We start from the raw sequence: 27,317 nt of genomic DNA on the forward strand, positions 1-27,317 counted from the left end.
TAATTTCCACTCACAAAGACTGAGGAACTGATTGAGATATCTAATGTTCCAGTGTTTAAGGCGTCCACTTCATTTCCTGCTTACAGCAGCTGATTCTTCCATCATTTCCTGTCCTCATCTGGATGCCGCCACGTCCTTTCAGACCCAGAGTTGTCTCGTCACAGTGGAAGGATGGACACAAAGCACGACGGCTATTTCCCGATCTAAAAAGATTAAACTTTCAGTACATTTCATCTGAAGGGGACAGTCTTGGTGCTCTGCCAGGTCTTGCGTGGTTGTTAGGAGTCCCAATGTCTATAGATTTGTTTGGAAATTTACTGGTGTTTCCCTTCTATACACAAACAGATCTTCTTATATCTGATCTCCTTAAGAATACATTCTGCTAGTTTTTAAAGCAACCCTAGGTAAGATTTGGTATTTTTGCTCCTGGGCTCCCCCTACTGTGACAAAGTTCCATTTACTTTTACAGCACTGTCCAGGGGAGAGAAAAGGTTGGTCCTCCAGAAATTACACAGTGCTGAGTCCAGAGTAGCAACAACAGAGGCTCTATTCTCTTTATTACAGGTCAGTGGAGCACCACAATGATATTGAAACTCTTATTTTAAGGTATAAATACTACCCACTGTTGCTTTAATACAGGGTGGTCTCTTGCTTTTGCACAATACTGTATATGACACAGTACATTTATTGCCAGTAGCAGTGGGCAACATTATAATAATACAATGCTGTTATATGCACTATTTACGAAGTAGACACACACACTCTACATGTTTGCATGCACTGTGGAGACATTACATTGACTTTCATTCATTTCAAAGAGACTTACTCAAGCCTTAATCATAACTACTGCTAATCCAACCCTAAACCTAACCCATGCCCAAACATGAACCCTAGCCTTACACTAAACTTAACCCATTTGTTTGACTAAATATATTATGATTTATGTTGTGGGGATTGGCTTAGGGTCCCGACAAACACAAATTCCCACAATGTCAGTGTCACTTTGTAAACACAGTTTGGTCCCCGCTATGTGATATTTTGCTGAAACATGCACACACCAACACACACACACGTTATATCAATCACTTGTTTGTGCTGATCAGGCAGCAGACAATAGGATCAACAGCTTTCCTCAGCAGAGGCAGGAGTGGGAGGCTAGATTAGGGCCTGCGATGTGTGTAAGTCTGGCTGCTTCCAGAGGAACTGGAGGGTGCAGATGCACTGCTAACCAGCAGCAGGACGGCTGCAGCTGGGCCACGGGTCAGTGGCTGGCCTTTCTCGAGGTGGGAGCTGCAGGAGTTGTGAAATTCCAGCAGGCTGCCAGAGACACGCAGACTGCCCTGAGTCCACCTACTCAGACACGGACCAACAGTGCGCAGACCAACACTTGACCGAGAGCCATCGCAGCCAATCCCGAGCCCTGTCTGTGGGGGAAGCCCTTCACCCCTCCCTCTTCCACTCGGCTCTTCTCTGTTTGGTTTCAGTGAGGCAGAGTTCAGTGGCCTGCAGGCAGGCAGGGCCACATCGGGTCTGGAGAGGGCCAGACATTCACCCAGCCGCTGAAAGTGAAGGCCCAGCCATGAACCTAAACACAGACTAACTAGCCTTACCTGCTATTGTGCACACACACAGCACAATAAATCCAGCTAAATACACAGCCTGTCAAAAACGTGGACAACACCTGGCTGTTCAAAAAACACTTTCATTTCAGCTGTTTAAACCTAGCCATTCTTCTGTGCAAAAGCAGGAATCCAAAGACTACATTCACATTACCCCCTCAGCACCATGTAGTGCACAGTGTAGGGCATATAATAACGGTCCCTGCACTCATGTAGTATGTTGTATGTAGGAATTTGAAACCATTAATATTCCACTGCGAAACTTCACATCTGCCTTTTCTGTTTGCACTAGTTTTAGTTTAATAATCTGTTAAGTGCACTATTTAGGGAGTATGGTGTTATTTGGAACACAGATCAAGCCTCTCTTTCACTGAGGCTACAGGCAAAAACACGCATGAAACCTGATCTGGCCGTTCATTCATGTCACATGTCCACAATTCTTATTTGAAAAAAACAAAACAAAAAACAAACCTGACGTAAGACAAAGCGCACCCAAACTTCTGACTGCCCACGCAGATTTCTACATCTTACAGGGTCCAGACTTCCATCCCTTTGTCTTGTAATCGCACACCTTACAGTGGAACAACTCGCGCTAGTGCCTGAGTAACACGCCTTGAGATTAATAACCGAATAAAAAGCCTAAGGTTAACGCTGAGCCTCTTCTGATCAGAGGAACCTGTTGGCTGATTTCTTGCAGCAGAGTGTATGAGGTGGGTGGACTGCTCTGTCTTTAACAGTAGGGGGGGTCTGAGCAGGATGTCTGAGTGGCGGCGGTGCGGATACGGCGCGAGCGCTTTATTAGCGCGGTACTACCAGTAAATCAGAGCTGTGCTCTTCCTGGAAGAGCGGCAACCTTTTTTTCCCCACTGAGCACTATTACTGAACAATCACAGGCTAGCCATGATAATTAGCGGAGTATCTCCGTCTAAACGTCTCTCTCTCCCTCTCTCTATCACTCTCAGACCTGCTGCCTCCCACCCCCCCCTCCACCTCCTTCCTCACTCCCACCCCATCCCTCTCTCAATCTCTCCTCCTGACTGATGTCTGGAGGGTTCGCTTTACAGTCTGGGTGTGGCTTTATCTCTCTTGTCTCTTTCTGAGGGTGAATTTCTTTCTCCGCAGATGAAAGCTACAGCTACGGCCCCATGTTCCAACGGCGGTAAAATGCTCCCTGGCGACTTTAATTCCAAACTGCGCTGCACTTTTTATTCGGTAGTAAAACAAAAACAATCTTGCTGGAGCCGGCACGACCGCAGTCTATTTGTTTTGATGAGTCCAGCTTCCCCAGCCTGACGAGGATAAATCATAATGCTAATCATAATCATTAATGGCGGAGGTCAGTCCGGCTGACTGGGTGTTGGGAGGAGGTGGGGGGGCGGGGTGCTGCGTTACACAGTGGAGGGGAGTGGAGGACAAGGCTGTAATTGAGCAGCATGTTAATGTGCATCGTTGTGGCGGCCATGCCTAATCCCTTCTCTCGCATTACTGTCTGTTTTGTTTTACTGTGTTTCTTCTCTGTTCTCCACTGAGCGCGGACATTTTCCCTCCACGCTGCTGAGCTGCTCCAGTTGGATTGCAGTGGAGGGGAAAATCAGGAGAGGGGAGTCCGTCCAAATGGAAAAAAAGGAAGAAAAATAACCAAAAAAAAAAAAAAAACGCAACACCCCGAGCTGGCCCAGTGGGTTGGACTTGGACTGAGGACAGCGCGATGTTAACATAGCTGAGACGTGTCAACATGTGATCCAGAGGCCTGTTCGCACGGGCTAGGGCCAGGGCTGGCTGAATGTGTGTACATATATATGTGTGTAAATGTAATTCCTTGTGTGTTTAATAGAGCAAGACCAGGATGAAGGAAAAGGAAGAGTGAACTGGCGAAAAGGTGGTGGGGGTGCTGGGTGTTGTTGTGTATAAGGAGTTTCTTGGTTAAAGATTCCCCATGTGATAGTGACGGCACTTTCTTCCTCTCTTTCCACGGCCAAGCGGCATCTGGAGTGGATTTTGTGCGAGCAGACACCGAGGAACATGATTACATTCAGTTAACTGCGGCCTAAACTGATTATGCATGTGCCAAGCTAATGGACTACATTTGCAAGAGGAAAAATAACATCCAATCAATCTCAATTACTACAGATCGCAGTGGCCCCCGAGACGAGGAAGGTAGCCAGCTAACCCCTTTGCTTTCCCTGCTCCCCTGAAAGGTCTGCCTGGAAGCTTAGGCCTGGCCCTGCCTCCCTCTGCACCGCTTGGAACAGACAGCCGCAGTACAGCTTCTCGCCAAACTCCAGGAAAACTTCAGCACCTGAGAGGCATGCCGGGGTGGAACCAACAGAGTTTGTACTTAGGGAGGGTTTCTAAACAGCATCAGTTCTACTTGGGTCTGACAGGGAAATCTGTTGCTGCTTGGGCTAGCTTTTCCTCTACTTTTCCTCTGAGTATTTCCTAATACAGCAACAGTGAATTGCACAGCAGCAGTGAAGCTTGAGTAAGGCAGTCTCATGTCATTTCTGTATTGAACAGATGGGCATGTCATTTATTGACTGATGCAGTTCAAGAGGCAGTGTTTCTGTCACACAGCTTCAGTGGAACACTGGGTTCATGGGTTCAAGCCCCACTGGTGTGTTCTCCCAGTGTCTGTGTGGGTCCTTCCAGAGGCTAAAAACACATACAGGAAGGTGGATGATGTATTCATTGTTTCATTCACTGTCTGTAACCAGCTATTAGGTTCAGGGTCGCAGTGGGTCCGCAGCCTAACCGGAATCACCTAGAGACAAATTTGAATATCCATCCGACGTGTGTTACTGCACTGTAAGAGTAGTAGGTGGATTAGAATTGGACTCAGAATTGTCCATAGGTATGATTGTGTGAGTGTGTACTGCCCTGTGATGGACTTTCACCCCGTCCAAATGTATCTTGTCTGGCACTACCTCCAGATAGGCTCCAAACTGAACAGGATGAAGTGGTTTCAGACAATGAATGAATGAATAAATACTGTCCACGAGCTCCATCTGCTCAGAATGCAAATGAAAGTTTAATGTGGTTTTTAATTTTTAAGATTTAATGGAAAATACGATGGAAACCAAAAGGTCTGGAAATCTGCAAACGCAATGACAGATGTTTTTCTTGGAAGACCAAAGTAAAATAAGCACAAATCCATTGAGGGGTATCATAATTTTACAGAGAAACAGAAGCGCTGGTGCTAGTGCTGATCTTTCTCACTTTCTTCCATCTATGAACATTGTCCTCTCCTGACTTTGGAAAGGGTGAATAATTGCAGCGAAAAAGAAGGTGAAGACTAAACTTTAGGATGACCTGTATATTGTTGCACAGCCCATCTGCAAGCGCTTAGCGGTGACCGTGGTGACATCATCCTTCCCACTACAAAGCACTTGACGAGCGGGAACTTGTAGGGAGGAAGGGAAGGTGAAAGTTCACCGGTGAAGAGAGCGACCGACTTGAGAAGCGTATCTGAAAGTCAAGTGACTTGATCTCATCCCTGGACCAGGCTCTGCGGTGGTCCGTGTGGTTAGGACAACTCGCCCGAGCTTTCCATGGGCTTTCGGAACATTCCAATAGGCGGAGTGGTGGGGGGGAGGCGTATTTTTAGAAAGTCCTAATATGGGCCGCATACCACAGACTCTCAAATTATCCCATCCAGCTTAGCCCTCAGTTTAAACCTTCCTTTTTAATTCCAGTAATTACAGGCTTCAATTTATACGGAGTCGTGCACACAAAGGGCCTGTTTAATGCAAACCAGTTTGATTTGGGCGAAGTGTCCCAAGGATCTCCCACATCTTACAGCCCTGTTTATGCTGACTTGATGATTTATTTTCTCCCTGAAGAGAGGTCCAAAAATCTTGCTTTTTTTTTTTCCTTCAACAGATTTTGGTTTGTGAGGCATAAAGACTTTCTCTTTCCCTCTCGTAGGCCGAGCCCAGCCCTGCCAGCAGGCCACCGTCAGGCCTGGCCTGTCAGCCCCTCAACCAGGGCCATAAATCCAAAGCGACATCATTCCTGTGACACTGCGGAGAGGGAAGCATTCGCTACTGTGCAGCCTCAGCACCACCATGTACTTATCATCTACTAATCACGTCTCTTGTCAAGTTGCGAACGTCTTCGTTTGCGGGTGGACTGGTGAACCAGATCGAAGCTGGCCGTTCGCGGGGTTGGGTCAGCCAGGGGCGTCTTGTTCGCTCGACAGATCCGCGAGGCTTTGAGGCCCGAGGAACCATTTTAAGCAGCTTACAGCTTAAAAAACGAGCACGCTTCGATATGTCGAACATCTTTAAGCCTCTATAGAACGTCAGGCATTGAATATGAGACGAGCTTGACTCTTCCCAATTGCTCTCAAACTGCCCGCAAATGGAGAGAGACACGGAGGGAAATATGTGGCAATGCCTTTAAAAATAATCAGGAAATGTAACAGGACCTCTTGAGTGTATTTTAAAGATTAATATCAATTGTGGACATACCAAGCGAATCAGAAAGATTACTTGCATGGCCAGGTGCTGCAGGTAGGCTTAACCTGGCTTTCAAGGTCTAAAATTCCGCCTGAAGCGAAAAAAAGGCTACGTCGTGTGGCTCGGGCTACATATTTGAGTTGTTGTGGTATTTGTAAATATCCTGACTGCGTGTCCAGGCTTGAACAGGGGCACGGTGGAGGTGCTTGGAAAGCTTCTCCTGCAGGCCCTGAGGAGCAGGCCCTGCCCCTAACCGTCAGCACGTCCACTTTCACAGAACTGCCGCTGACCATTACCCCCCTGGGCCGGGATTATGGTCCACATGGGAGCCCCATCTCACACCTTCCCCTTTAATGGAGTGTTGAGAAACGATTTCTCTCCGTCAGAGCAGAGACCGCTCTTGGGGTGTAAAGAGCTCATAGACAGGAAGCTTGCAATAAAGCCATCAGCAGACTGGAAGGAACCCATTCATAAAATGCCGAGGCCTACAGTTCTCTTACAAAGTGCTGGATGTTATTCTAAATTGTTCTCTTTTACCACAGCTTTCTAATGTGATTAAAGTGCACTGTAAAAGACTGCCCAGTTTTTCAGGCCGTCCTTTACAAAGCCCTTTGCCAAAAGTAGTTCTGGCACAGGGGTGCGGAGGAACAAGGGCTACGCTCTTGTAAACGTTCCGTGAATAAAACCCAATAATATATATTGTTTGTTTTCATCCATTAACTTTCCAAGAGCATAACACTTGAAAATGGAGTGGAGTCTTTGTGTAAACAAAGGCAGGGAGAGGGGGGGTTTACTGATTAGAGCGTCTGAGAACGTACAGTATGTGTGTAAATATATGAGAGCCTGTATATGTGTGAGAGGGAAGTATGGGAGCCAATAAGGGTGTGTTTATATGTGAGCGAAAGTGTGGAAAAAGAGCAAGAGGAAGAGATGGGGGAGAGATGTAGAGAGATAGAGAGCGAGAGAGAATGAAGGAGAAGAGTCTCTCTGAGCCGTGATGCCAGTTTGGGTTAACTATGGCGTGAGCCCCGGCTGTAGACACACAGGATAGGTGCCTAAGTGGATTCAGGCCTGTTAGATTTATAGCCATTTGTTCAGAGAGTGTTCATCCATTGGCTATTATGGAATGATTAGAGGAGAAGGTGAAGCTCCAAGTCCGGCGAAAATCAATACGGCTGTCGAGAACGATTCTGCCTTTACCGCTCCAAGGAGTATTAGGACCAAACCTCTCTCTCTCACCCTCCTCTCTCTCACTTCACACTTCTTCATCCTCTTCCAGCAATTTCACCCTGCACCCTCCTTCCAACCTTGCTGACCCGCCATGTCCCACCTGCCTCCAACGGCTCTTAACTCTTCTGTCTGCACTGTCTCAGTATTAGGCTTCCTAGCATAACCCAGACTCGTCGCTCAGAGACAGGGGTGTAGTAGGAGGTGTAGGTCTTTTTAAATAAATCATTCAATCATTCATTCATAATGTGTAACTGCTTTATCCAGTTCAGGGTCGTTGTGGGTCCGGAGTCTACCTGGAATCACTCTGCACAAGGCAGGAACACACCCTGGACTAGGCATCTCACACACACTCACATTTTGAAAGCCAATCCACTTATGAGCATGTCTTTCTGGACTGTGGGAGGATACAGGAGCACCCAGAGGAAACCTACTATACAGAACAACCCCTCACAGACAGTGACTCGAGGTGGGGCCTGAATCCACTATCCCAGGACCCTGGAGTTGTGTGGCAGCAACACTGACTTTTAGAGGGCTTGAATCTGAGCTATCCAATGTCTCTGCCCTAGAAACAGATGGACGGCAAATGCTCGTATACATTTGTTTAACGAAGGAGTATGCAAATCTGCTAAAGACTATAGAAGGAAGAATTAGGTAGATGCCGTATCTAACTACCACATGACGATCACTCACCTTGTAAAGCTTGAGGCTGGCCTCGTGGCGAGAGTTGACCGTGTGCATGCGCAGCTTCTCCAGGCTGTTGGTGTAGTAGTCACAGGCGTTGCATTTGAGGTGCACGGGGTTGCCAATGGCCACACACTTGAGGCGCCACTCGTTGCCCTTGCCTCCCTCCTTGATGTGGGCCACAAGCTGGTACTTCTGCACATGTTTATCGGTCTTGCAGTGCAGCTGGAAGTTGGCCTTCAGCTGCGTGGTGTAGCGGCACAACTTGCACTGGTGAGAGTCGCCCACCACCGCCTTCCACTCGTCCTCGGGCAGCGCGCGTTCTGCCCCCATGTGCAGGCCCAGCATGTCCAAGTTGTCGGTGGTGAAGCGGTTGCACACGGCACACTGGAAGAGCTTGAGCGAAGGGTCACTGGTCTGCGACAGACTCTCTCCAAGGGTCATCAGCTCCTCGGACACCAACTGCCCTCCACCCAGACGCATGTCTATGGGGATGTCCCCACCTACTGAAGAACACAGGACACACAGGGGAGGTTTATTTCCTTTTCACATAGCGTCTCCTCAGACAACACATTTGTTTACACAATGGTGGGGCACCACTATGCCTGGAGGTAAAGTAAGAAATAGGGAATGTCCTGGGAAATGGAGAAGGTGTACATTTTGGTGGTGTGGTCATGGATTAACTTGTACTTGACTTTGACACTTCAGTTTGTATCATTGTATCACTACATGATCCCAGAGCCATACTACAGTAGATAAGGTCCTCCTTCACGTCTCTTCCTACATTCCTACCTTGAATACTGCTCATATCAATAAGGACATCTTTTGGGAGAGAGTGACTACAGAGTCAGAGACATGGAGGAAGATTTTACAAAAGAGCAGCAACCACGACAAAGGGTATAAGAGCTGCAAGGAAGGCAAAATGATAAAGGAGGAGACAGGAGCAGGAGTTCTTGCCTTTGCTGGCTGATCTTTAATCTATCACTGCCCAGACTGAGCGCACTGGCTGACCCCGCCTGGCTTTACACTAAATTAATTCCAGCAGCGTCTTTTTTTATTTATTGCTGCAGAACGCCATGACTTTCCTCCATTACCTGCGCTTTTATAGCAGGGAGAGGGAGACCTCTGCGAAGCACCCTGAAATCATTCACAAATTCACTGCTCAGTAGAGAACTTGCTTTCACTCTCTCTTTCTTATTCACCTGTTCCTCCATATCCCTCTTATCCTTTTTGCCACTCTCACACACTCTAGGTCACCCGCTTCAGCCATGCAAACTCTTAACCCTATGTCCCTCCATCTGTCTCCGTTTTAAAGCAGCTCTAGGTGTTACCTTAAAAATACAACTTCACTGTGATGTTTCACTGAGCTGTGACAGGGAGCCTGTGTTGTTGCTACTCTAGACTCAGCACTGTAGAAACTGCACTATGTAACTTTTGGGCTATAAAAGTGAATTACACTGTGGAAATGTAGGCGGAGCCCGAGATCTAAATCTAAACCTAGTGTTTGTTTAACAAACTACTTTAAAGCCACTTCTTGGCTAAGCATCTAAATCTCTCTCTATATATATATTCACAGAGCAATAAATACCATATATAGTTCATATAGGAACTGATATGGTTATAAATCTGTACAATGTTTTGACTGATAGTGTGTCAGAGCAAAAAAAAAAAAAAAGAGGCTCTGGAAAGAGTTGGATTTTCCAATAACACCGCACTGAGCTAAACAGATTGAGGAGAGCTTTTGAAAAACTGGTTTGTGATTTTTTTTTTTTTTGTCTAGAGCTGATAAGACGCTTACTGAAAAAGAGCAAACCAAAGCTGTGTGTGCAGCATTAACTAAAGTCACAAACTCTTTCTTTGTTTAGTTTTTGAGGATGAAGGCTACAAAGGGAATGATGAAAGAGTGAGGGTTCCCTCTGTCTTTGGGTGAAACTAAAGTAGAAGATGATGGATTAGAGGACACACGACATGTCTGCTGCTAGCATTATAAACCCAGCTGATCAGTGCCTGTTTAAAAACGTTGGCCTCCTTCTCTGGTGATAAAATGAGCTCTACTTATGTGAATTCTATTACGTGTTTTCAGGCACAAGCTAATGCCTCATTGCTTTACTGTAACATGCTTGTTAAAGATTCCCTCGAAGGAGAAATCAACCAGATGGCAAGAGGAAAGAGGCAGGGAGGGGGGAAAGAAAAATTAGTTGCAGTAATCAATTCTTGTTCACATCTTTGAATTGGTGACAGTTGCAGACAAGCCTGTGCAAACAGTGGGGTTACAGCTGGCACGTCCAAGCCTCTGCTCTGCTGCTGTTTTTTCCTCCCTGGGCCATTTCTTTCCTCTACTCTGAAAAAGATCAGATTTATAGCAGCTACTACAAAGTTGGAGGGAATATGAGGAGACTTGTGCTGGAGGGGGCAGGGGCAGTTTGGGACGAGCTCCATGTTGCAAACTCATTTTAATGTATCTGTGCATGTGTAAGTATGTGCGTCATAATGTGGGGATCAAAACATTTACACACTCACATTGTGGGGACTTGACCACCAGCATGTGCCCGCAATGTGTATTATTATAGTTTAAGGTGAAGACATGTTTTAAGACTTGGTCAGAGGTAAGTTAGTAGTATTTATGCAAACGCAATGGTATTTTAATGCACTCAAAAAGAATGAAAGTCTATGTAATGTCCCAGCAATTCACAGATACAAGATTGTGTGTGTGTGAAGGGAGGGGGGGGTGCATAGATATTCATCACTTAGTGGGGACCCAAACATGTTTACACACTTACATTTTGGAGACTTTGGGGACAAAAATCAAGTCCTCATCAAGTCCTAAATCATCATAATGTAAGGTGAAGGTGTGTTAAGGTTGATTTGTGTTAGGTTTAGGGTAGTGGAATTTATTTAAGGTCAGATTAAGTATCCACAAAATGAATGGAAGTCTATGTAATGTACCCTTAAACCATGGAGCTAAGACTGTGTGTGTGTGTGTGTGTGTGTGTGTGTGTGTGTGTGTGTGTGTGTGGTAGGGGTGACATGAGGGAATTTCCCAGACAAAATGACCCAGATAGTTTGAGACACAGTGGATGCTGAAAGAAAGCAGAAGATATCTGTTGGACCTTTTTTTACATGCCGCTTTGCTCTGTGTGTGTGTGTGTGTGTGTGTGTACACACATGTCCCACTCCCAGGACAATCAAACAGAAATAAAAAAATCATCAGTCTACTGGATGTACTGTCTTTTCATGTTTCTTTTGTAAAAAGCATGTCAACCTTCACACAAACGATCCTGAATGAAACCACATCGTCTCAAGCTCTGCATTTCAGGTCATTCTTTATCATTGGGTTGTGGTGACATCCTGTACCCTTATTCTCTCTTATCATACGCCACATCTCTTCAGACATATGTCACCTACACAAAACTCTAGAGTGTGAAAATGGCCTTCTAAAGCACTCCACAGCAAGTCTCACCATTTCAAGGCAGCAGTCATTCAGAGACGAGGAACATGCCTACTGTACACGAGCGTGAAACCGTTTATTTTACTTACGTCGAGTGGTCTTTATCTTACCATGTACCACCATGCGCTACTATGCTAGTACCTTTCATGCAAACCTCTTTTCTTTCACTCTTGTGATCCTCTAACATCATTTCTACAGCTACTTACAGAGAAAAGTATGAATACATTAAAGGCTGGTTACCTTGTGGTAAAAAAGTGACCATCAGTCATTTACACAAATTGACGTTTTCAAGGTACATCCATTGGACTACTCAAAAAGCTTCTCTATGCAGTGTCAAAGCTAGAGAGCCTGCAAATTCTCCCCCATCTTCCCAGCCAACTCACCTAGTGCTGGGGCCAGGGCAGCCATATTAGGGTCCAGGTGAAATCCTCCGAGAAGGAACTGCGCATCAGCTCCCGAAGGATCCATTTTTAAGCCTGGGGGAAGGGTCATGTTCTGGGTCAGGTAGTACTGGTAAAGCTCTGCTTCAGAGGGTGAGGGCATGGCCCCCAGTCCCAGACGACCGTGCTGCATCTGGGTCACGTTCTGCTGGAGCAGCATCATGTTGTGCATGTGCTTCTCGCTGGTCATGTGGATGCGTAGGTTGCGGGCCACGTTGGTCTCATAGTCGCACACCTCGCAGCGCCAAGTGGGCTTGCTCTTAGGTTTCGTGGGCGAAGGGGCACCGCAAGGCCCAGCCATGTGTGTGGAAGACTGGGCCGGGTGGTGGTGGTGGCTGGGGTGGTGACTACTGGCCTGAGTGGCCGAGGGTACGGCCACCACGCCGCCAGGCGTGTGCCCAAACACTTGTTCGCTGGCTGTGGGGATGGAGCCTCCGTTCTGCAGCGTCTGCATGTTGTTCAAGTGCTTGTCCGACTGCATGTGGATGCTCAGGTTACCCTTGGTGGTGGTGGAGTAGTTGCAGACTTCGCAGCGGAAGGGCTTGTAGCCGCAGGTGTAGCTCTCGCCACGGGCCAGTCGTGGGTGGCTCTGCCCACTACTGCAGTACACGCAAGAGCTCCCAGAATCTGGGTGCTTCTCCTTCATGTGGGCCTCAAGGGTCTGCTGGTACTTGTAGTGCCAGTTGCACTTGGGACACTTGAGAGTCTTGCACGAGTTGCGCGAGTGCATCATGGTCATGTGTCCTCCAAGGGAACGAGAGGAGCCTAGGACGGTGTCGCACTTGGGGCACTCGACCCCGCTGCCTCCGCTGCCCCCGATACCGTGATTCTGGGTACACTCGCCCACCCCAGCAATGTCGCAGGACCCTGTGTGATGCGAGTGAGAGTGAGATGAGGAGTGAGGGTGGTGGTGATGATGGTGGAGGTGGTGGTGGTGGTGCAAGAGGGTACCGTTGTCCTCTTCTCCCTCTGCCTGGCATTCATTTGGTTCAGGAGCTGTGGCACTATCACGATTGGCACTTTCATCAGCGGTGGCATTGGAGGCGAGGGGGGAGGACGTCCCTGCCCCGTCCTCCTCGCCCCCTCTGCTGGCGGCTGCCGCCATCGCCATGGGGACAGTGGACCCCTGGCAGTTAAAGCTCAGAGGAAGCTCCGAGGTCCTCCCGCCACCGTCTGCAGCCATCCCCTCTTCTGATCCCCTGATGGACAGAGAGGACATGGAAGCAGGGGCTTTGCTGCTCAGTGGGGGGCTGGCTGCAGAGGGACAGGCAGAAGGCTGGAGAGCGCTACTAGGCATTAATAAAGGAGATTTGGAAATGCTTTGGTTTGAGACAGCCGGTTCCCCCACGTGTCCGCTGCTGCTGCTGCTACTACTGCCACCGCAGGCCACCGCAGTGTCTTCATCCTCCACCTCATCCTCCTCTTCTTCTAAAAGAAGTTCTTCCTCATCCTCAGAGGGCAAGTCCTCACCATGAAGGAGAGCCTTGCTTTCACGGGCCTCCACGTCCACATCCTCCCCTCTATGAGTCCCCTCTTTCCCCGCAGGCCCCTCTGTTCTCCGTCCCTGTGCCTTAGGCTGGGCGTTGGAGTCTTTGGCAGGGCCTGGGGTCGAGGTAAGAGAGGGCGGCTTGGGACTTCCAAGTCCCCCCAGAGCGAGGAGGGCTTGCTGCTGGAGACCCGAATCAGAGTCTTTGTTAAGGAGGCCCTCACCTCCTCCACTACTGCTCCCCCCTTCTAAATGGACCCCACTGAAGGTGCCGTAGAAGCTCTGGCCTGAGTTCATGGGCACTAGTGTGGGCGGCGGGGGAGAGCTCTTGTTTTTTGGTTCCAGGAAGCTAATGAGGGGCTCTTTGTCCTTGCCAATGCCCTGAATGATGGCCGACGCGTGCTTGTGGCCAAGAAGCCGACGTTCGTCCTCACACAGAGTCATGCGATGGTCGTGGACGGCGTGAGTGGCGAAAGAGCGCGCATAACCAAAGGACAGCTTGCAGAGAAAACACATGAGGATGGGCTTGCCTTTCCCATAAAGAGCCAGCCCATCAAATTTGGAGAAATCCACATTGTTGGGAACATCTTTGGATACGCAAGACTTCTTGGCAGACCCGTCGCTGTTTAGGTAATCCTTGTTGCTTTTGTGCCGCACATCGAAGACGCGGAAACTGTGCAGGACAGGACTTAGGCCTGCCGGGGATGAGGTATTGGGGAAACCTTGGTCTGAAGGGCCAAACCACTTCCCAAAAGACGAAGCTATGTGGAACGTGTTGATGATCTGAGGGTACACTGACGAGGAGGTCCCGGAAGGTTCCCCCGGCTTACCCACGCTGGGGATACAGTTTGAGGGGAGCAGGCCAGATGCCATGCCCCCGTCACTTTGGATCAGCTGGCTGAGGCTTTCTACAATGTAGGCCGAGCCGTCAGGCTGGTAAACTATCTCCCCAGCTAGGTTCTCCACGTCACTGTTCTCTTCCTCCTCCTCCTCTTCTCCTTCTTCACTCCCACTCTCCGCAGCATCCCTCCGCCGGGTGGGCTGCTGCCGCATGAGAGTGGGCATGCCCCCTCCTACTTGAGCTAAGGGCATGCCTGCGAAGGGCTGCAGACCAGGGAAACAGCTGTCAATCTCCATCTCGTCCAAGTCCTCCAAATCCTCGTCCTCCTCTCCGCAGCTTATTCCCTCCTGCTCCTCGTCCTCCAACACCTCTCTTCTGGAGTGCAGCTGGCCGCTGGCAGAGCTGTCGTTGGGAGCCTGGGGTGGGGTCCGTGTTTGCTGCTGCCGCTTCTGCTGCTGTTTCTGCTGCTGCTCTCTCACAGCCTCACGAGGCTTGCTGGGGTTCTGGAGCTGGGCTGGGTAGGGCACAGAAAGAGACAGGGGCTCCAGGGAAGTGGGCTGGTTGCTGGGAGTGACCTGTGCACTAGGATGATCGTTCCAGGGCTGAGGAGGGTGCTGCTGCTGCTGCTGCTGCTGCTGGGAGGTGGTGGAGGTGCTGAGCCCATCGTCTGTCCCAGAAACCACGGGAGACTCACAGCTTTCCATGCTGATGCCTACATGAGGCGTTCATCGCATCCAGGCCTGAGGAAAACAAACAGGAAAAAAAAGAGAAACGGATGAGGTTAGAGAACTGCTGCTAGCCGGCAACATTTCAATGGTGTAGTAGGCGCAGCACAAAAGACAAGGTTCCTTTCATGCTTTCATTGCATTGTTCCTATTCAAGCTAAATCCCAAGCTAATGCTAAACATTAAGTGAGTGGTACAAAGAGTCGTGATAAACTGAAAAAGCCATGTATAGAGAGCGGCGAACAGGCTTGATGTATAGTGCATTAGATGAGAGACAAAAGTGCAAGATCTAATGGTAGAAAATGACAGAGTGCTCATTAGGTTAGATTAGGTACTTAAACACAATACCTCAGACATGCATTAATAAGCCAGCTCAGATGGCTCTTCCTGTCATATCAGCGAGTTACCATCTTTTATCTTCACCTTCCAAACAACACTCAGAGCATACCATGTTCCGAATTCCCGCATACATCCGTTTTTAATTAACGCGCAGTCTGAGAAACAGTAACAGAATAACTTAATGGATAAAGAAGCTCCATTGTGCCGCTAATTAGACACAGTGAAACCAGCCATCAGCACATGATCCATCTCCCACACCCAGAGAGAGGGAGCTGAAGGTTGCTGAATATATCAGCCAGACTGTTTTAGGAGCTCCACATCAGAGGAAGCACGCATGTGAAAACACAGCGAGAAAGAACGACCTTGTCAGATCCTCTCACATGGATGGTATATGCTTCTTCCGGTAATTATTTGTATGCCTGTCTGTATACATAGTATACAGAAATATGAAAAAAAATGGAGGGGTAAGTAGTGGTGGCGGTGGCAATAAATCTAAGAGCTAAAATACACCAGCTGGGCTTCAATTCCAAATGCAGCTGTGTTTAGATCTGGCATGCAAAGAGCTCCACGCTCAGTCTGGTTTCAAACACTCCAGCAATCCTGCACCTCTCCCATAACAAATGGGAGCAGCACTTTCAGGGGAGCGCCCCTTTCAGGGGAGCACCGGAGAGGCCCTAGCATGGGCCGCAGAGGAGATAAAATGATAGCGAGAGATACTGCTGAGCTAATAATTTTATTAAAGGGATGCAGGCAGCATTGATTAAAGGGGCGACCGAGCTGAAACCAATAACTCCGGCCTGCCCTTTCACCCTCCCATGCTGAATATTACATGAGCAAACTTTCCCGGCAGCGCGCTAACCGCCATGTCCTGCCTGATTAGCACATTCGCTGCATGCACTTGATTTATTTACTTATTTACTTAGGGATGCAAATTTTAGCGCTGATCAGACACTGTGTCTGCAGCTCCCAACCCCCCTAACATATTAACAAGAGAGGGCTTGGCTGGGGAGATTGATAATGTCTGACTCCCTCTTCATGAATGTCTGATGAAAATATACTCCACCCGTGACCCCAACTACCCCCACCTCCTTTATCTGCCAGTACCCTTCAACCCCCCATAGCAAAAGTCACGATGCATATACACAGACCTTAAGCACATACACTGACTATGCTTTTCAGCATGTGCTGTTTTTTTTCTCCCCATAAAAGCTCATTACAGTGGTTTTTTGTTTCACATACATTTCCATATATTACATTTTGCAATTAAATTAATTATGCACATATTCTGTAATTGAATAAATGTAGTGGAGATGTGATTTTGAGGCAACGGATAAACAACGTTCCTGCCACAAAGTAAACAGTAGGCACCTGACGACTGGCTTTTTAAATCACCTTTTAAATTAGGGATGCACCAGTATGGGAATTCTGGGTCCCGATGCCAATATCCAACATAACATCGCTGTCCAATGAGAAACATGCACTTCCAAAAGTGCAACTTTGCAGGAGAAGGAAAAAGAAAGATGTGCTAAACTAATAAAAATAATAATAATAATCATAATAATAAATAAATTACAATGAACTTAAAGCAAAGGATTAAACACAAAGACAGGAGATTACCTTTAGCAGTTAAATTATTCAAAAATACAGTAAAACAGAAATGCTTTGTGTTTCTGTGAATCTGAGCTATTTGTTTTTAAAAACAAGATTGTCTCCCAGTTTTCTTCCTCCATAAAATAAGTGGGTCAGCAGGTATTGGCTTGTAATATCAACAAAATCAAAGCATCGGCCCCTAGCAAGTATCTGCTGATACTGACACAATTCAAAAATCATCATGCATCACTATTTTGAATATAAACCTTTAAGAATCTCAGTCATCACAATCAGCCTTTAAACATTTTATCTTCAATAAATAAGACGAGCCACAGAAGTTCAAACACCTTCTGAGCGGTCGGCTGCATTCTTATCCACGCTCTGTATTTCCCTCTGCAGACTCCAGACCATTCTAATGAGCAATGCGGCCTAAACCTTAGCCCCTCCGCCCACGCCAGCTCCTCACCCGTCAGTTACACTGTCCAACCTGAAGATTCGCAATAGAGTGCATTTCATTACAAGTGCCAAGCTTCTGAAATGACTCCCCCACCCCTCTACAGAGCCGGACTGATCCAAAGGGCCCGGCTGCTTGCATCGTTTACAGAAAACAGGATTGGGTTTTAAAATGGAGAAGCTCTAATTCAATAACCTGGGGTGGTTACTGATGTGCAATGGGATTGTCTGGAGTCTGCCAGTCTCAGATGGGCGGGCAGATATAATGCTGTTTGTCCACTGGAGGTCTGCTTCCTCAGCGACACCTGTTTAAAGCAGGGGAAAGCTTTAATCTCTGCCCGGCACTAACGAGGGTCCAGACAGACACGCAGACACACTCTTAAGCAGGGGAAGTGCATGCATATTAGTCTCCCTGCTTGCAGTGTACAGTAGCAATCGACCGAGAATCATAAACCATGAATTACAGTAATGCCTGAGCCTGCACGTTGCCATGCCTTTGCACTATGATTAGTCACTCTGTAGATGGTACAGTGCTGAAAATCTGAAGGAGGTACATTTTTTTTTCTGCAGGAGTAATGATAGGACAAATACTTCAGAATGTGAGTAGGCAGGTCAGTGTAAAAGGCAGCCAAAACATGTTTGAACACATAATAAGTGATAATCAAGGAGAATAAAAGAAGCGAATTCCTGAGCTCTGTTAGTGGGTATGGTGATCCGTTCAGGGAGGTTTCCTCGCTGATAAGGAGCATAGCAACCTTGCTCTCAGAGGATCAAAACAGGCTGTGTTTCAGACAATACACTTGGCCAGGAACACTTTTAATCAAATTCTGTTCAAGCTGGAAGCTTTCGACTGGAGCCAGCCTGTGAAAACGCTTATTCCAGTTATTAGTTTTAGTGTCTCGGCACTAAAAGTCTATCAAGTCTCAATTTCTCACCCTAAGAGACTATAGTCCTAATACTCCACTGATGCAGACGTTAAAAGGTGCGTGCCTCTCTTCCCTACTTGCATTAGCAAACAAGCTTTCTCTCCTCCTCTTTCCATCCTAACAATAAATAAATAAAATAAAAAACTCCAGTACCTAATGAACACTGTCAGAGAGTGGGGTCTGGTTGTCATTTGGAAGAGGATGGAAAATGAGATAAAGTTTTTATTTATGGGATCTTTCATTAGGCAGGATTTACCGGCCAAGCGAGATGGGAATTAAAGGCTAAAGAACCATCTGATTAGAAGCATGCGCATTCACCTGCCTGGGGGCCAAGCCTCCAGAGGCCCAGCACCCTCCACGCTCTCCTGGGGAATTAACTTGCGCTCAACCCCAGCTGGGAACCCCCGGAGGGTAACAGCTTTGAACCCGCAATCCACCCCCAGCACCTTGGTCTATTCCGAGGGCATGCTTCACCACCTTTTGTCCCATTGTCCTACCCCATCCAAAACCAAAAGCCCAAAAATAAAAAATAAAAAAAGCCTGTGATACCTTCCAGCAATGTTCGCCATGGCCTTCTCTCCCTGCCAGATCTAGCCATCACAGAAGCTGGCCACCGCAGGGTTAGGGCGCTTATTGAAAAATCAATGGCGTAAATGCTAAGCAAGTTACCGGAAGATGTGGGAAGGAAAGGCTCCTATTGATAAAGCAGGCAGGGCCTTTGATGCTGCACTGGGGACGTGTTCATTGATGGAGCGAGCATTGTACTCCTCGGGCTGCAGCGAGGAGGGCTTCGTCGACTAAGCTCGGCCCAATTAATCACACATATATGTAGAGAGACGGCCTCCCCTCCTTAACCTTAAGTCCGAGCTAATGCTCAACAAGACGTCTCGCTTGCCCTAATCCCAGCTTCTTACCCGGATGCTGACGAATCACGTTCAGTGTAATGAGCATGGCTCATTCAACTTCATAACTAAGACCTTGCTATGTTACTCAAGGGGGACCAAGACCACCAACTAGCCTAGAAGCCATGCTCCTCCATCTACCCCCTCCATGACCAAATCTCATGTGTATTAGTAAAGAAACATTAACTTAAAATTCAGAATCAATGTGCTGCTTCACTATAGGGAGAATGGAGAACGGAGCCCCTGTTGTTGCTAATCTTGGCTAAGCACTGCAGAAACTATACTATGTACCCTTGGGAAAAGGGTAGGAAACCACCCCACCCTCCCTAATCCCTTCCTGTGATTTCAGGGCAAAGTGACAAAGTGTAAATGTGAATTAAACCCTGTAACTGTAGGGGGAGCACAGGAGCAAATATACCAAATTTTACCTAGTGTTCCTTTAAATTTACACATTTTTTAAGGAATGAGCTCGCTCAAAATAGCTTAACTGCTACATGATTAGTAACCGATTCAGTGGCTGTGAGAGAACACGACAACACTGAAAATTCAGGCGCTGCGGCAATCTAGCAGATTTATGCAGTAAAATCCATTCAATATTGGGTTCATTAATATGAGAGGTAAACAGAGTAGACTGAACTCTTCCTCCTCCTCCTCCTCGTGAGTGTTTAATGTAGACACAGGGACGCTTCAGTGCTGCCGCCGCTTCAGGAGAAAAAAAAGTCACCTCAGGTCGATGGCACTCAGGCTGTAAACACGGCTTCCCGTAAAATCAATGATCTTCAGTTCTAGCTATCAGTCTGAGCTACAGAAATAGCAGCGGCTGTGACGAGGCTGGAGCTGGAGGGAGGAAGAGAGGGAGGGAGAGAGGGGGGGGGTTGTCCGTGTAGTGTGTCTTGGAGTACATTAGAGAAGAGATAGCACGGCTATCTGTAGCATGCTGCTGCTGCTACCACTGCCGTCACATCGCTAAGCCTCCACTCAGCACTCTATTACAGTAAAGCTGCTCCGGACTACATTTCCCATAATGCATCTGCCTCCGTTTCTCAGTGCAGCCAGCGCCAGACTGTCACGGTGTAAACACAGCAGGCCACATCTACTATGGGAGCGTTTAATAGATTTTGTTTGTTGTGGAAATGAGTTAGTCATTGGCAGCTTCTCTATAACAGTCTACATCTGCGAGCTCATCTGTTACTAACTGCTTTCAGGCCTGAAAACAGACCAATTGATTCAACTGCTTTTTTTTGTTTCTCCCCCTCATATCAGATATGAAACAGAAACCCGAGTTTCTGCGCTCTCAGGTAACATTGTCAGACCTGTAAATGTAATCAATGTAGCCAAACAAAGAAGCGCAAAAGGGGGGGAAAAAAGAAAAACTGCTTCGGCAGCGGTGTCGGAGCTTTGACACTGCATTAGCTCCTTGCTAACAGGAGATGGAGCTTATCCAAGCAACCGAAGAGAGCGCAAAAGCAGGTTCAAAGGCAGCCAAGGGGGAATTCGCACGTGGAGGCAGAGTGTCTCCTCACTTTTGGAGAGTGCGATAGAAACAGCCTCCTCAGTGTAATTAGAAGTAGTTAATTAGCTCTGGGTTAATTACTCGGTTCTGAAGAGCCAGAGCTGGATGAGAGAAACAGAGAGGGAATGCGGGGAAAGCGGCGAATGCGCAGCAGGAAGCTCCCGGTCTCCTGCCAATTAGCAAGCAGCATGGGGGGCCAGCCGAGGAGCAAGGTTGGGAGTACAAATGAGGTGCGGGCCCTCGTATCAGTTCAGTTCGCAGCCCGCAGAACTAATGCCGCACTCGACACAGCCGCATCTGCCCATTAAAAATGCATTCTATTAGAGATTCACAGCTCGGTGTTGTTTTTGCTAAGCGATTCCATTTGCCCAAAAGGCAGTCTTTTTTTTTCTTCAATTTTTTAAAAGAATGATTTTAAAGTTGGCCTTCATTTTGTGCTTTTTTTTTTGGGGGGGTGGGGCACAAAAGCAACCCAGGGTAACCTAAGTCATGTGAACACAGAGAAAAACAAACATTTCTCTAAAAAGTGTCGGATTAAAAATGAAAAAAAAGGAGAAGGACCAGTTTCTAGAAAGGCAAAAATAACCTGTTACGCCACCTAACACTGCTTCCCCCAAACACACACACACACAACAAACTGCTGGAAAAAGAAGTGAGCTCTTTCCCTCCGCTGTCTCTTGCGGCTTGGCTAGACAAAGCTTTGTGTTTTGTAAATGCATAAATTAGGGCAGGGATAAAGGTATCGATGTATAATCAGAGATGGGTGATCATGCTCGCATTGCTAAAACCTCTCCATTTGCCCCAGGCTAGAGTGCGCACAGCATGTGCCAGAACACAGCAGGGGAGACTGCAGGAGAATGTGCGTTTGTGTGTGTGTGTGTGTATGTGTGTTTGAGAAAAGGGAAAGGATGTTTGCATGTCTGTCAGAATCTGGGCACCGGGATGACTTTGAGCGTCCTTAGTTTTCCGTGTATGTTCCTTCTTCCCAAGTCTAATCAGTTCTGAAATCTAAAGTGCTTTGCTCAACATAATGTTCACAAAGTTCAATGGTATCTGAAAAAACAGGTCAGACACTGTTCTGTATGAAGCTTACGTTACGTTCACACGGTTTGTTTATTAATGCTCTTCTTCCAATTTTAGCAATCGTGGTAATGTTAAGCATTGTTCACTCATCGTGCACTCGCATGCTAGTTATTGTATTTGTTTTCTGGGACTGAATACACATCAGTTCTGACAGAGCAGTGGAGTTTTTTCATTCCTTGTTGCACTGTCCAGCTCTCACATGAGTCTTAGGTCCTAAGTGTGTTTGAACCTCTTCACAGTTGCCATTGTTTGTCAAATAAAAACAAATGTGATCTCTACTGAAGCGTGGGGGTTTTACAAAGTCCTATTTTGTGCTGGATATCTGCATTTAATTGGCCAATCAGTACTCTGCAGGGTTTGCAATTCATGGTTTAGCCCCTACTCAGCTCGCTTGGAACCAGGAGTGAGCAGATACTAAACATGTACCAGTACCAGGTATCAAATTTACCTAAAGGTGAAACAAAAAGTCTGAGGTAGATCCAAGGCGAGTAGGTACCATGCAGTGGAAAGAAAAGCACAATTTCAGTCAAAATTGCTGATGGCTTTCTAAGTTCAATGCATTTATGGCTGGTTTCCCTTCAGTGGAAATGCTGTATAGTCCAGGACTAGGCTTAATCCCTGGGCAACTATCCCAGACAGTAGGTAAAGCTAGGAGAGATTTCAGCAGCACTACAGGAGCATATTGCCGTGTATCAAGGCTTTGCACTGTGGCTGCACTCGTATGCGCATTCAGCACTTTGCTTGTTGGCTCTGAAACTTTGTTGGCTAAAGTGTGGATCTGAAACAGGTGCATTGTAACCACATGGTAACTTCCTAGCAGCATAGCGGACAACTTTACAGGAAGGTTAAGATGAGTTGTGAGCGTGTGTGTGTGTGTGTGCTACACCATTCAGGCCCAAAGGCTTTCATTTTCATTAATTATCAAATCTCCTCTATAAATAGCTCAAGGAAGCAGCCCTCCCCACTCTCCAGAGAGGGTGAGTGAGAAAGTGTGTGTGTGTGTGTTGGGGGGGGGGGGGGGGGGGAGAGAGAGAAGTAAAATATGCACACTACAGGGGTTTTTTGCCAGCTATGTGTTCATTTTTCCCTTTCTGTGTGTAATGCAGAAACAGCCAAGGTAGAACAGGTCAGAATGAGAAAAGGGGCTCGGTTGACTTGTAAACAACCAGAAACAATGGACAATTAAAGAAAAACCAGAGCACTGTTTTCTATCCTTCAGAACAGAAATCTCCCTGTTGATATAATCTCCCTCCCTCAAGACAGGGAGGGAGAGTTATTATATGAGATATCAAGTTTCATCTGCAATAAAAGTTTAGCCCTGCTAACGCAGCCAATCTACTCTCTGCTTCACTCTCCCTCCTCAACTCAATCACTCCTTACACCCCCACTAACCTCGTTTTACTCATGCATCCCTCTCTCTCTCTCTCTCTCTCTCTCTCTCTCTCTCTCTAGCCTGCAGTTAAGGCAAGTCGACCGCAAACACGGTTGTTAAGATGATCAATACCATTGAAATATTAAACCTTAAGAAGCCGCATTATTGATTGCCAGGCCGATGATAAAACTGTTTATTATCATAATCGCCAAGGCTTTGTGTGCACAGGGACTTCAGCCATGCCCGGCACATAATGCCACCGGCTCAACCCAGGCTCAACCTGATTCTTCAACTACGCTATCCTACATACTCTGTGCGTTGCTGTTCACGAACAGGACACAAAAAGCGAACCGACGACACACAGGCCACATCAGAACTTCAGAAAGAATACAGTGAGGAACATACAGTGCTGTATCTGTTAATAAATACATCTACCACTCGCAATAGAAGAGGCAGACCCATCAGTGGAAGGTTCAGTTTGACGTTTTCAGCAGGTATATATCACGGTTATGCTTATTAAATTATATATCACATAGTAATTTGTTAGTTGCATTTAGGATAAACGTTATTCAGGTTCGGACTTATATATACACTACATACTGAAGTGAACAGTGCAGAAGTAATAACCCGATGCACTACTGCTTCTTTGCCTGCGCACTTTCTTTCACAAGTTTTAGAGCCTTCTATCTATGTTCCATCTATTTCTGAACCTGTGCACTGATGTGAGAGTGGCACTTGCAGGGGAGTGCAGACCGCAGTCTGGGACCAGGGTCAGGCAGGTTGAGTTGAATAGGACTTGGGATAACCTGCCTTTAATCCCCAGCCTTTTTTAACTAATCTGAAAAATAAATACCTCAGTTATGACCCAGGCCTGCACCTGGTAAAACAGAGAGAGAGAGAGAGAGAGAGAAAACGCACCTGGAATTAGCCAAATTACCTGGGAAGCACACTCTTAAAGGGACAGGTACCTCTTTTTTTGCCTTTTTTTATTGTCCCCTTAGGCAAACACTAACACATTGTGAGAATGTAGGTGTGGGCAAGCCATAACACAAGAGAGGACAAGTTTAAGAGTCAAGGTAAGAGGCTACAGAATGCACAGCCATTCATCCATCCCAATTAACCCTGTGGTGACGAGTGGGTGGAAAGAGACAGGCATGGAAGTCCTGTACCTTTCACTCTGGGTGAGCTTCCTAGTGAGCTAATACCTCAGGTGTGTTACAGAAGTGAACACAGCAGGAATATGAACAATCCCATGATTCCAAGCAATATATAAGGTGTACAAGTTATAAAGCATTTGAATGTGTGACGTATAATTGTAATTCCAGATTCAAACCGCTCTTCCGCTCTTTTCTCATTTCACGGTAACTGATGCGTAGAATTAACAAAATAACAAATTCATTAAATAAAAAATTAAGTAGTTTGAAAACGGATAACAAGACATTTTCCATCAAGGAAATGAATAATTTGTTCTGTTCTTGGGAATAATGTTATATCAATAGGTACACGTGAGTTTTGGTTTAGAAGATGAGAAAAACGGTGAGTTCGATGTTAGTATTCATGAAAGCAGCGTATTAACTAATTAATTAGTTCATTCATTCATTGTCTGTTACCGCTGGGTCCCGGAGCCTACCCGGAAACGCAAGGCAGGAACACACCATGGGGGAAGCACCAGTCCTTTTCAGGGTGACACACACACACACACACACCTATAGACAGTTTTGACTAGCCAATCAACCTACCAATGTGTGTTTTTGGACTGTGAGAGGAAAGCAGATCACCCGGAGGAAACCCACGTGGACACAGGGAGAACACTAGCGTATTATTACCTTTTTTATTTATTTATTTACTTTAATATAATGACAACTGTCATTTTTAATTCCCCAAACAAATCTCTTTCACAAAGAGGTGTGTTCAGTAAAGTTCAAACAGGATCGATGACGTTTGCTAAATGGCTTTTACCCAAATGAACCCAGCCTCCAAGTAAAGCTGAAAACTCTTGGCAGCAGAAGGCTGCTTGGGCTGGTGGGGTGACTGACTGACTGACTGAGGTGGCAAAGAGACAGTGAGAGGTCTTGGGCCTGCCAGGCGGAAAAAGAGAGGGTGCAGGCTGGTGTTTTGTTGAGCGTTTAAACCTGAGGAGGGAGATAAGATCCCTTTGGATGGTGGGAAATGTGAGCGTGGCTAGTGACAGCTGTCCCGGCTTCAGGACTCGGTGCCAGAGAGTTGTGTGATGTAACAGACGGAGAATGGACTGGGCGGGAAGAGACCTCCCGGAAGCTGGATACACCACACTCCTGTAAGAGTGAAAGAGGGCCTAAGAGTGTACACGGGCGTTGTGTAAATGCACACACATACTGCCACAGTCTTACTCCCTCACACACAGGGGATTAGAGGGTGTCCCAGTGAAACCATTCTGTGGAAATGATTTCTTTGCAACAGCAGGAGAAAAAAAAAAGAAGGGAGTGAGATAGAAGCAAGAAAGCAAAGGGTGACCCAGCCACTAATTCTAGAGCAGGGGATATCCTGGATAAATAATTAGTGGGTTCCTTTGAAGACCCGGCACTGCCTCGCTATTCACTCCTCGCTCCACTTTTGCTAAAGTCATTAATGACAAAGATTTGGAAAGAAAAAGCGAAAATCTTTCGGGTACACAAATACTTCTTTTATGAGCCCTGGCCTGAATTCCTCTCTGCTTAGTAGAAGCCCTTATCCTGGGAAAGAGCTGTGCAGTGCTTTAAACAATAAACCTCTAGGGAGGACTGCTTTCTGCTGCCCCCCTCCCCTCCAAGCACCTCTTTTAAAGAATTATGGAGCGTTAATAAAGTAAAGGGAATAATGTGCCCCGTGTATAAAAAGAGGGAAGCAAACGTGAAGTGCTGGTGTTGTGAACGTTCAGGCGTTTACAGAAAACAAAGAGGAAGGGGGAGTCGAGGGGCGGGTGGTTGGACGAGGCCTAAACCAAGCCCTCTTTTTTTTTGTAGCCCACTTCTTTTTAAAGAATAACACAGAAGTGGGAGTTAGCAGCACTGCCAACGAGAATTAAAGGGATTCCTGCTGATGGCACTAACTCTTAATGCCTGGCTATTCTTGTACAACAGTGAGGTACATCTCCAATTAGGTAGCCGTGCTCACACTTACCGACAGGCTATTTCTGCAGCTGTGTATGCCAGCCGAAGCAAGCAGGCTCTTTCTCTATGGGAACATAAACAAAAGAGGAGCTGACAGCTGTAATGACACTGGTCATATCCGCCCTCCTCCCATTTTCAGAAACAAATTACAGAACTCCATCTAGTGTTTTCCTTTCCAATTTTAACATTGCGCATTATCAAACCGGGGCCGGCCTGAGAACCGAGCGCCGTTTGTTTGTTTATTTATTTATTTTGTATTTTTTTGAGCAATATTCTAGAGCACATTTTCTTCTAAGTACGGCACATGACATCAAAGGTCTATGGCAGTTTATGTAGAGAGCACTGATGAATAATATCTGTAGGCAGTTTGCGGTCTGTCCCTGCAGTTGCTGTGAGGACTGGAGCCAAGGCGAAGCCAGACGAGGTAGTGCGCATTCCTTCGGAACGGCTTTGCAACCAGAAACTGTCAACATCGGAAGAAGGGAAGAAAAACACAAAAAGAAAACAAGTTGTTAACGATTGTAACAAGGTGCCTGGAGGGTGATGCTGAAAGATGCCCAGGCACTGGGTGTGAGCAAGTGACGGAAAACATCAAACGCCCTCTTCCGACCGCGGGCATGTCGAGGCACACATAAGGAAAAGCTCACGCAGGAGAGGAAGAAAATAACTACTCATATATATACACACGCCAGCTTCAACTTTACAGCTTCAACAACTGATCTGATTACGAGACGGAGGGAGCGCCGTGCTACCTGGCCTCAGCTGTTTGGAAACAGTGTGACCCTAAGCTTCTGAAAGGCCCAGACTTAAAGGGATGAGGGTACATCCGAAGGATCTGTCCACTCACATCACATGACCAGGATTAAGCACAAGGCTAATGAAACCTGGACTTAGTGTCGAATACTGTTCTAACACAGAGAAAGAGAGAGGGTGTGAGGGAGGAAAAAGAGCACGAGGGAGAGAGAGAGAGAAAGAGCAGCAGGCCAAAAATTGTCACCACGTCACTCACATAAGCCCATCAAAGTTGCTGGCACGTCAACGCTCAGAGACAATCCTCACATTGTGGTGTGTGCCAGGGCTTAGT

The 27,317-nt window shown here is 46.9% G+C and overlaps 1 protein-coding gene across 2 annotated transcripts in view; it reads right to left on the minus strand.

Annotated features, from left to right (window-relative positions):
- Nucleotides 1-27,317, minus strand: part of zfhx3b (zinc finger homeobox 3b) — a 185,327-nt gene that overhangs the window by 96,243 nt on the left and 61,767 nt on the right. For both annotated transcript variants that reach the window (XM_066647152.1, XM_066647151.1), the window contains exons 2-3: nucleotides 11,819-14,942; nucleotides 7,997-8,493 (exon numbers count right to left, since the gene is read on the minus strand). In XM_066647152.1, coding sequence (XP_066503249.1) covers nucleotides 7,997-8,493; nucleotides 11,819-14,906 — 3,585 coding nt within the window. In that variant the 5' untranslated portion in view covers nucleotides 14,907-14,942. The remainder of the gene's footprint in view (nucleotides 1-7,996; nucleotides 8,494-11,818; nucleotides 14,943-27,317) is intronic.

The sequence above is a fragment of the Hoplias malabaricus genome, chromosome 16, assembly GCF_029633855.1.
Source record: "Hoplias malabaricus isolate fHopMal1 chromosome 16, fHopMal1.hap1, whole genome shotgun sequence".
In the NCBI taxonomy this organism is placed as follows: Eukaryota; Metazoa; Chordata; class Actinopteri; order Characiformes; family Erythrinidae; genus Hoplias; species Hoplias malabaricus.